The sequence below is a fragment of the Eschrichtius robustus genome, chromosome 3 (assembly GCF_028021215.1).
Source record: "Eschrichtius robustus isolate mEscRob2 chromosome 3, mEscRob2.pri, whole genome shotgun sequence".
In the NCBI taxonomy this organism is placed as follows: Eukaryota; Metazoa; Chordata; class Mammalia; order Artiodactyla; family Eschrichtiidae; genus Eschrichtius; species Eschrichtius robustus.
Window position 1 is genome coordinate 83,522,067 of NC_090826.1, and position 11,196 is coordinate 83,533,262.

General features: G+C 36.5%; 1 protein-coding gene across 1 annotated transcript in view; it reads left to right on the forward strand.

The window, feature by feature from the left end:
* The window catches only part of ABCD3 (ATP binding cassette subfamily D member 3), an 81,568-nt gene extending 70,977 nt beyond the window's left edge, over nucleotides 1–10,591 (forward strand). Inside the window, exons 21-23 of the mRNA XM_068540359.1 lie at nucleotides 4,681–4,785; nucleotides 7,731–7,787; nucleotides 9,883–10,591. Of these exons, the coding sequence (XP_068396460.1) occupies nucleotides 4,681–4,785; nucleotides 7,731–7,787; nucleotides 9,883–9,960 (240 nt within the window). The 3' untranslated portion in view covers nucleotides 9,961–10,591. The remainder of the gene's footprint in view (nucleotides 1–4,680; nucleotides 4,786–7,730; nucleotides 7,788–9,882) is intronic.
* The last annotated feature ends 605 nt before the right edge of the window (nucleotides 10,592–11,196 follow it).

Below are 11,196 nucleotides of genomic sequence, written 5' to 3' on the forward strand. Positions count from 1 at the left end.
ATTTTTAGGAAGAACAGACTTTGAAAGGTTTAACCAAAACAATGAATCTATAAGAGTGAAGGTTGGGGCTTCCCTGGTGGCGCAGTGGTTGAGAATCCGCCTGCCAATGCAGGGGACACGGGTTCGAGCCCTGGTCTGGGAGGATCCCACATGCCGCGGAGCAACTAGGCCCGTGAGCCACAATTACTGAGCCTGCGCATCTGGAGCCTGTGCTCCGCAACAAGAGAGGCCACGATAGTGAGAGGCCCGCGCACCGCGATGAAGAGTGGCCCCCGCTTGCCACAACTAGAGAAAGCCCTCGCACAGAAACGAAGACCCAACACAACCATAAATAAATAAATAAATAAATAAATAAATAAATATTTAAAAAAAAAAAAAAAAAAGAGTGAAGATTGGTATAAAACAGATGAACCAAAGGAACTCTTAGGTAAGGAGAATCAGGATTTGAATTTGAGGGAATGGAATAAAACTACTGAATAAAGGGAGATCTGGTGAACACATTTCTAAAAGTCCCTTGAAAAATATCAACATAAATATAGGGGGAAATATTATTCCATTATTTTAACAGCAAAAAAATTAATTATGGTATGCTTGCCACAGAGTTTAGGATTAGCTAAGAATCTATTCTATGAAAGGCACTTAGCTAGGTGGCTGCCTTTATAATCTAGTTAGGAGAGCCAGATATGCTCATTTAATTGTGATACCAGGCAGGCAGTCTTCAGTGATAGTTACATAGAAAATGCCCTAGAATATTGATGAGGGAAAGATTGGTTTGGAATGGCAGGTCCTGTTTAATTCTCCCAAGAGCCCTGTGAAGTAAGGTACAGATGAGGGAAAGACTTGGAGAACTTAAGCAGCTTACTGATACCAAACAGCTGCTGCATGGCAGAACTGAGATCCACGTGCAGGTGGGTCTGACCCCAGAACTCTTGCTCTTCACCAGTACATTACAGTATATGGCCTTCAATGTGCAGATGAACTGTCTGACCAGTTCTCTTCTCTCACTGTGCCTTGAAGTCTCAAGTGACATGTCTTTTTCCCCCGTTGCACCCATTTGGGTCCAGCCATCAGCTAGTCCAACCCTGGTCCAAACATCAGCCAGGGTTGCTCCACCTAGTATCATAAATTGGGCTGTCTTATTTCTCTGACCCGTAGTTTTCTTTTCTACTCTTTTGTTCTTGCTCTTCCTCTTTAGTGATGGTTTTTTTATATTGAATTATGAGAAAGTATATATGATAGAAAAGTTGGAATATTTATAAAAGTGTAAAGAAAGGCCCAAACCACCTTACCAGACATACCACTGTCATAAGATTTTTAGTGTTTTTTTAAATCCATTTTTGTAATGAATTCTTTTTCTTTTACCTAATTGGCAACTGTCCCCGTTCTTCAAACTCACTGAGATCTCTCTAATATTGACCGATTCCTTCTCTATAATTGATCAATTCCCTTCTGACTACCTTCTTTCCTGTCCAGCACAGACTTAACAGTCCAGGGCCTGGCACATAGGAGGTACACAGGAGATATTTCTTAAAGGAATGAACAAATGATCCCTTCCCCTTAACTTCCTTTCCCACTTTTTGTTTTCTCATATTATTTAAACACCAATCCAAGAGCAATTGTTTGCCTTGGCATTTCTGTACATTGGCTTCTGAGCACCGCTGGAAAAAAAATCAGAGAATAAGATGGATTGGTGGCACTGCACTTCCATGGTTTCCGGTCTTACAGGGCTTCACAGCATGGCTTGGCAATCCTATTACTGATTTTTGTCCCTCTGTCTCATTTTTCAAGATAATCATTTGAAAACTACTAGTCTCAGGCTTTCTATCCCATTACCTACTCCACCACTCTGAGCAGAATAACTCTCCTCCTACTTCTTAGAGAAAAAAGAGATGCTGTTATTTCAGTTACATGACTGCTAATTTTTATTGAGTGCTAAATAGGCGATAGGCAGTATGCCAAGCACTTTACACAGGTTATCTCATTTCATTCTCACCATAGTCCTGTGAGATGAGAGCTGTGAGTGTCCCATTTCACAGAGGAAACAGAATGTAGAACAGTTAAGTGGCTTGCCAGGCAAAGATATCTAGGAAATGTTAAAGCTGGTGGGGGGTGGGAGTGGCCTGTCATGCTCAGTCAGCAGTATGACTGCAGAGTTCGTATATTCCAAAATCTCCTTGACTGAGAAACCAAGTAGCTGACTGCATAGTGGGAGAGAGAAAGAAACATGATGAGAAAATTTCCATATAATGTGCTAAGTGTGGTGACGAAGGTATGCAAAGCATTGCATGGGAACACAGAGGAGGGGCATTTGTGGAATGCCTTCAAATCATCACTCCTCTTAGTAACTTTGCACTGGGCTGTCCTGACCTCCCTGCTCCCACTGTTTGTGGAGGATATGTCATCCGTCCTCTTGAGAAAGGCTAAATGTCTCCATCTGTGTTTTTGGACCCTCCCTCCTCCAACTTTATCACATCCCTTTCCTTCAGTTATGCACCCCCCCGACACCCCCCCCCCATATTTAATCTCTTCTAGTCCTCTTATAGAAAGATATTTTCAGGTCTCTGTGATCTAAAAAGCAAACTCTGCCTTAACCAAAGGTCCCATGTAGTCTATACCTTTCATTCTCTGCACAGCTGAACTTCTTGATGGTCTGTCCTTGCTGCTTCCCCTTCCTCACACCTCTTATAAATAAGATATAAACCCCAAGAAAGCTGTTTTTATGTTTTAGTCATTCATTTATCAAATATTTGAATGTTTCCTATACTTTACAGGTGTCGGGTGTACAGTAGTGATTAAAACGGAGTCTCGGCTTTTGTGAATATTATAGCCTAAGGGGTAGACAAAGAAACAGACAACATACAATTTACAGTATGTGAAGAGCTGCAGAGATGTTACAGAAGGGACCCACTTGGATTGGGGAAAGGGATCAGGGTAGGTTTGAGAAGGTGACATTAAGCAGAAATTTGAAAGATGCAAGGAGCAGAGTAAGGCGTTTGAGACATAAGGAAAGCGACATGTGCTAAGCCTGTAAGACCTGTGACACATTGTGTCCTGGTAGGTGAGAGGAGATGGTGGCTGGAATGTTGAAGTTAGAGAGTGAGTAGTAATAAGGTTGTGCGGGGCCTTGTAGACCATGGTAAGGAGTTTGAATTTTATTCTAAGTGAAATGGGAAGTTATTGAAGGGTTTTAAGCAGAAGAATGAAATTCTCTGTTAACGTTTTTGGAAGATCCTCTCTGGTTACATGGAGAACGGGTTAAAGAGGTGCAAAAGAGGAAAGAGGAAGCTATTTGTGGTCATCCAGGCAGGAGAGGATTATGCTCTGGGCTAAGGACATGATTGTGAGCTGGGGGAAAGTGAGCAGGGTCCACAGGACTGACTTGAATGGACTAAAAATGGGGGGGAGGGGAAGGGAGGAGGAGAAGGGAAAGATCAAGGAGGACTCACAGCTTTCTAGCTTGAGCAGCTGTTTGATAGCTTCATTTCTGAAATGTTCAAGATGGGGTGGGGGAAATGGATGAATGGATTTAAGGGAAAAATCTAGAAAATCCGTTGAGTTTTAGATTTTTAAAGTCTGCGAGTCCTGTAAGATATCCAAATAGAAAGATCAAATAGGAATTTTTGTGTATCAGTTTGGAAATTAGAAGGGAAGTATGGGTGAGGGAGATATATTGGGAGTTTACAAATGTAAATAATATTTGAAATCATGAGATTTGATGAGATTACTCAGAGAGAAACAACATAGGAAAAAGAGGAGAGGACCTAGGAATTAACCCTCAGGGACCCCAACATTTAATGGTCAAGTGAAAGAGAAAATGCTGGAAAAGAAACTGAGAAAACAGCATAAGAAATGGAAAGAAACTTAAATCCATGGTTTCACTCTCACTTTCTCAAGAAGGAGGGAATGGTCACCTGCGTTGAATGTTGCAGAGAAGATAAATTGGGCAAGGATAGAAAGTGTCCATTGGTCATGCAACATGGAGATCATTGTTAGGAGCAGATGACAATTTGGAATATCTGTTGGACAAAGGATCAGAATAAATAATTCCCAGAAAATAAGATACATATGGAAAATAAACAGCAAAATGTTCAGCATTACCGCTAATCAAAGAGATGTAAGCTATAATAACCTTGATGTTAATTTTCACTTATAAAATTAGCACAGCCTTTTAAAAATGAGCATGCCCAAAACTGACCGCAGGGATATATACAACAGGTGCACTCAAACATTGTTGGTGGGAATATTAATTGGCAACATAATATTAATTGACATTACTTAAGCAACAAAATGTTTAAAAATAGTCAGTTTTTGCATGAGTCATCTATAGTCTGAATTCTAAGATTTCATCAAAATGTGTACCCGCTAACCTGTTTTAGAGAACTTTCTTTAATACTAGTTTAAAACTCAACTTCATCTCCCATCAGTCTTAAAAGTTTTTGCTTTACTCTTAACAATATTTCCCATGTGTTACATTTTCCCCTTTGTTCGGGAAGACAATAAGAACAATCAGGTTTCTTTATATTGTTTTTGTTTCTGAGAAGTAGATTTTTTTAGTTAGAATAATTTTCATCTTTGCTTTAGAAGACTGTAAATGAGTATTTAATTTAAAGTAAATCTATTTTCCCATATTGATTTTAGCTCTCTAAATGATTATACAGAATATTTCTTTTTATGCTTCAGATGGCAAGATTATTTTATCATAAGCCTCAGTTTGCCATTTTGGATGAATGCACAAGTGCAGTTAGTGTGGATGTGGAAGACTACATTTACAGTCATTGTCGAAAGGTAAGTGTGATAAATTCTCAGTCCCCCCTTTCAGTTTACTCTGTGTCCAACCCAATATCTACCCAAAGAGAAGATTCCAAGTTATAAAGTGACAAAATTACTACCATAGGATGATATCTTGCTTTAATATTTTAAACTGATAATTAATAGATACGAGTAAAAAGAAATTATCAATGAATTCTGAATATAATTCTTTTTAGCTGTGTATTAGATATAAAATAAATGTTTAAATTTATTTTCCTTTTAACTCATTCTCTATACTCAGAGTTAATAAACTGATATTTTCTTAATTTGTTCCATCAACTTTACCTAAATATCATTTGTTTCTTTATAAAGAAAATTCAAAAAATAAAAAAAAACTTTAATTAAAAAAATTCGACAGTAATTATTTGGCAACTTTTAATTTATCCATTTTTTTTCTCTGGCCTGGCCAGTATTTTACCAAGGCTTCTTTTAGTAGCCTTTTCTGAGGCTGTCTACATTGGTTCCATTCTTTAAGTAATTATTCAGTCGCCTCAGTTTTTTTGTTTGTTTTTTTTTCCTGTGAGGAATTGTCACCATCATCTATACTTTCGTTGGATTTTGAGAACAAGAGCAGCATAATCTAACTGTTTTAGAGTTTCAGTATAAGCAAATGAAGTACAGGAGTCTTTTAACATGTTGCAGCTGTTCTTTGGGAGTTCACAATAAATATAAAAAGTCATGATGCGTGTATACGGTATCAGTTCCTGCTGCTCAGAGTGTGGTCACAGCTCAGCAGCAGCGGCATTGCCTCGGAGCTTGTTAGAAATGCGGTGTCAAGCCCTACTGCTAAATCAGAGCCTGCGTTTTAACAAAACCCCCCGGATGATTCAAATGCACATTAAAGTCTGAGAAGAAGTGGCCTAATGATGAAGGAATAAATTTGCTACATTCATCTTTTAGGAAGATTTTATAGCTACTGATTTTATTTCTTTAATGGTTTTCTGTTCTTAATCAGTTTTAGTCATTTATAATTTTTTATCCATTTGTCCATACATATTTTCAGATTTTATAGGCATTAGAGGTGTCTGTGGAATCTCTTACACATAAAACCATGTAGTCTCTACTTGATTAGTGATTTAGAGGCTCTTTGCTGGTAATTTTGTCCATGCAGTTTCCTCTTATATCTAGCGGTAGGCTGCAAGTCCCCACAAAGGATGCAATTCTCCTACGTATAGATTCCACTTAAAAGAAAAAAGTTCTTATGGAGCCCCCAGTTGATAAATTGTATTACTATAATGGCACTTGAATATGGATAAGCATGAAATGAAGTATGAACTTAAACTTAAAACTCATTTACAGAAGCTACAAAACCAATATAAACTTATATAAGTACAGATAAAACTTTAAAACACAGTTTCAAAATTGCAGCATTAGAGAGACCTATGATACTGTTTTGCTGAAACTGAACCACTGGTTTAGGTTTAGTCTGAGGTCCAAAAATAATAGGAGGTCCAGATCTTATATTTTGAATTTTGCTTACGTATTTTGACTGAAGTAATTCTATTATAAAGAATGCCTTCATTAAGTTGAGATCTAATCCAGTTATTTTAGAATTGTAAGAGAAATAATATCTGAAGTGAGCTTTCAAAAATAAGATGTGTTACACCATCGAAATATATGTTTTATTAATAACTGACCATATACTTGTCATGCAGTTCCTAACCTGTTTGAGAACCTTTCCCATGGCAGCCAAACTTATGATACATTAAAAGTTTTAAATGATACCACTTTAAATCACCACTTGGTGCCAACAGAAGTGTAAACACAAACTTGGGCACTTAAATCTCATGATAGAAGTGATAAGAAGAATATACTTACTCAAAATTCTTTTTAATTATCAAAATGAATATAAAAATTGGAACTCATGGTGGAGATTTCCTGGCTACCCTAGCATGTATCTCAGCCTCGAGAGGTCCATTTTGAGAAACACTGATCTAGAGCAAGGTTTCTCAATCTCAGCACTATTGACATTGTGGGTTGGATGACTGTTAGCTGTGGGAGGCTGTCCTCTGCTTTGTAGGATGTTTGGCAGCATTTCTGACCTCTACTCATTAGACTTCTGTAGCACTCTCAGTTGCAACAATCAAAAAAGACCTTGCCAAATGTCCCCTATGGGACAAAATCCCCTGCCTCCACTCCCTGGTTGAGAATCACTGATCCAGAGCAACTAGCTGTATCTCTTAGTGTTGCTTTGAAAATTTGAAGAACAATCCATAAATCCTAATTCACAGTCTGAAATCCAGTAAGCTTGTAAAACCAAAAGATTTTTCATTATTTTGTAGCAAGCTCACTGGGTAGCCAGACCTGGCCTGAGCTAACAGAAGATTTTTAAGCTCTTATTTATCTCACTGAATGTTCATGTCCATATGTGTTGTTGCAGAAACACTGATGTGTTTGATTTCAGAATTCTGCCTCTGAACCCTCTGGGGGTTTTCCAAAATCTGAATTCTAAGACATTCCAAAATAAGGGTTTCCAATAAAAGATGATGACCCTGTATTTGAAAAACAAATTTACTGTAGGCAGTACTATATTGATTTATTTTTCCTATTTTTGACTTTTTGCTACTTTTACCACCTTTATACTCTTTTCATATATTTTTTCACAATAAAATATAAAATGTGCTAGGATATATATTTTCTGCCCAAAACAAAATAATACACTTAATTAAGCTAGTACCTATTAGTTTAGTTTTTTTTTCTTAAAGACTCTGTTGATACTTGTTAGTTTTTATTATGTGGTCAATGGCCTGTACTTTGCATTACCTTAAACATTTGGCATCAGTTATAGTTTTTTCTCTTTGGCATTGATTTTTAACTATAGCTACTGAAGACAGTCATCTTAACAGCTTAAATTATATAGACTAGTTTAATTTGTGACTCTGTGTTATTGATATAAACCTAAATCATTTTCCTTATATTAGGTTGGCATTACCCTCTTCACTGTGTCACATAGAAAGTCTCTTTGGAAACACCATGAGGTTTGTATTTCTTATACTGAATGGTATAGTGAGAGTTTATTTTCATATATGAATTCAGATGATTATGGTTTTAGATTTCTTGGTGTATATTCCCTTATAAATATATAACTTAAGGGAAAAAGGTGACTCTAACTCATTTTTATAAAACAGGATTTTCATAAATATTATTGTAGTTGTTAATTTTGAAAGCTACAATATATGTAAACAGTCCCTAGTTATATATGATAGATATTAGAGAACCAGTTAGTGGTTCTCCAGTTTTATAAATGACTGTTGTATAATAACTGATTAAAATGTGCATAATCTTATCACAACTATGGCCAAATAAACTTTTTCTTACCATTCTGTATTGACAGAAGGAGAAAGTCTTAAGAAGGATCAGATAGCAAAGAGTTTAGGGACAGTTTTAAAAACGTAGAGACCAGGACTACAAGGAGGAAACTGTATAATGTCAGCTATGTTTGTCCTCACACTGTAATAAATAGAATTCATTAGGTGGTCACTATAATTTACAAAGATATTACAGTGAGGTTTACATGGGTACAGGTGCTCCAGCAGTGCCATAGTGCCATTCTCAGTATGGGAGTTCTTTTCAACTCTTAATGTAAAATAATCAAACCCTAAAAATAAACCCAGCTTAGTTCCTTTTCTCTTTTTTCTTTTCTGTTTTCTTTTCTTTTCCCTTCCTCCCTCCCTCCCTCCCTCCCTCCCTTCCTTCCTTCTTCTCTCCCCCCCTTCCTTCCTTCCATCCTTTCTTTCTTTCTCCCTTCCCTCTTTCCTTCCTTCTTCTCTTCTGTCCTTTTTTTCCTTCCTAAATGATACAGAAAAGGTTTGAGAAAAATTGGAACATGGTAAGGGTGTTTTGTCCCATAAAATACATACCTGATTGATTATCTTTTAACCAGATACTGGGCTAAGTGTCATGAGGGATACAGAGTACTGTCCTTACACTCAAGAACCTTACGGTTTAGATGATAGTGTATAAATGGTTAAATGAAGAGCATGGGATTTGAAGTCAGAAAACCTGGGCTCAGGCATCACTGTTTCTGGCATTAATTGCTTCCTTCGTATAATAAAGTATTGATCCTTGCCTAACTGTCTCATAGATTACCGTGAGGATCAAAGAGGTAGTAGCCTGTATGAAAGTTCTTAATAAACCGTGATGAAGTTCTATATAGCTGTTGACTTTTAAAGATAGTTTTATTATCTTAATGACATAATTTGCCCATTTTCATGAATTGAATGAAAAACTAAATAACTAGAAATCAAAGCAGTTTAAAATATACCCAAGCCTTTGTGTTTTCTCAGAAGTTCATAAACATTACAGCCATAGGACAGTGAAAGGACTTGGGTTTCCCCTCTCCTCTTCTCCTGGAGGTGTAGACAGTTACCAAAATAACCATCAGGCCAGTGATCATGTGAAGGAGGGGTAACACAAAGAACTGCAATGTTAAAGAGTCCAGAATAGCTTAAAAATAACAGTATAGAAAATGGAAAAGCAAAGGTCTTTTCTGTAAACAAAAAACCACTAAATAAAATGGAAGGCTTTGTAACTGTCCTAAGCATCTTCATAGGATGAGATATTTGGGCTCACTCTGTAGTTCTCATCCTCCTCTGCTAAGTCAAAGAACAAATGAACAAAAAACCTTAAGTTAGAGGTTCTGAGCTGATCTGGGAAACCAGCTAAGTAAGTATTTTAGAAGCTGTCCTATACGACAGACTTGCACTTAGTGCACTTGCACCTCTGTAGATCAGATCCTTGGTTGTGGAGTGGTAGAAGCATTCTAATTTGTGGGATGCTTACAGATTTGGTTCCTTTAAAATAATAAGGAAGTCTGGTGTTTTAGTTCTCTTAATGGAAAGTACTATATCCACTACAAGCAGATGTATATTGTGGCTCCTTTTAAAAAGAGTGGACATCTTCTTTTAGTCTGTCCTTGGAAAATGGTATGCATTTCTGAGTATAAACTTTTGAAGATTTTAGTGGCTTAAAATAATTATTTTCAATCATTTTCTTGTATAATAACCTCTACATAAATTCCTGACAAAAAGGAGATTCTCAGTTATTGATTTTTTTCCCCCTTCTTTCCCATAGTACTACCTGCATATGGATGGCAGAGGCAATTATGAATTCAAACAGATAACAGAAGATACAATTGAGTTTGGCTCTTAGAATCCAGAGAACTGTATTGAACCAGCTTCAATGAAATAATTACACAATACAATTAGAAATACAAAGTACATTGTAAAATAAAGTTGAGCTTGTTTTTTTAAACAAAACAACAAATTAACTAGATATAAAATAATTGCGAATAAGTTGTTGAAACATTTAATATTATATAGGATATTGCTAATTGTGTATATGTTGGTTTAATTATTAATATGTACTAAGAATGTCCTTATTCTTGTGGTTAAAAACCTGCCTAAATTAAATTGGGCTTAAATCAGTGTAACCTGATTCATCCTGGGATGTAAACCATTTGAAGTCAGCTACTTTGACTTTTATGGCTCTATCTTTTCCTTCAATGAAGAACCCTATTTAAAACTAGGGTCATCACTTGTCCTGTTCTAACAAGATAGTCTTGAGTTTCATTTTATTGTGCCCCCATGATAGTGGGAAACAAATCATAGTGTATTATCAAAATGTACATCTTGGCATAATGGCCTTTATTACCCTGTGGCAGATGTCTTTAGCTGCCACAGTTATACTCATTCCTTGCTTATGTCTTGGGGTACATTTGAATCCAGGAAAGCCATTTGGATTTTCTTTGGCTAAATAATAAATGTGCCCCTCGCAATCTTCATTATTGAGTTGTTTTGAGGGTTCTTTGTGGTGATGCAACAAAAGTATATGTGCAGTCTTGCTTACAGGGGATGGTTACTGTGTTTCACACCTAATCTTCTCAGTGATTGGGATATGAAAACACAAAGTCCTTACATGTCAAGCTCAAGGTCTTACAAGATTTTTAGAATTTTTAAAGAATTGGATGGATTTGTGTATGTTAGGAGCCCATTCATTAGAAGTGCGGTGGTTACATGGTGTTAAACTCCAGATGAGCCATAGGAATGTACTACATGAAGTAAAGCACTGAGTATGCAATGTTATCACTGTCTTTGACTGTGATTTTATGTTTAAGAAAATACGTTATAAAATTATGCACATGAGTGAATTATGTTTCCTAAGTCACTGGTTTATCTCTGTGACTCTTTAATAACTTTTTTATATTTGGGTCATTATGTTGAACTGTATCCTAAGAGAAATCAAATTCATCTCACCAGACCACCATTAATGACTATGTGTATTATTTGCACAGGGAGAACTGAAATTGAGTATTATCAATAAGCTAGATATGAAATCAATTTTATCAAACTGGGATTCAGAAAGGGGCTTTTTATATTCTTGTTTCTG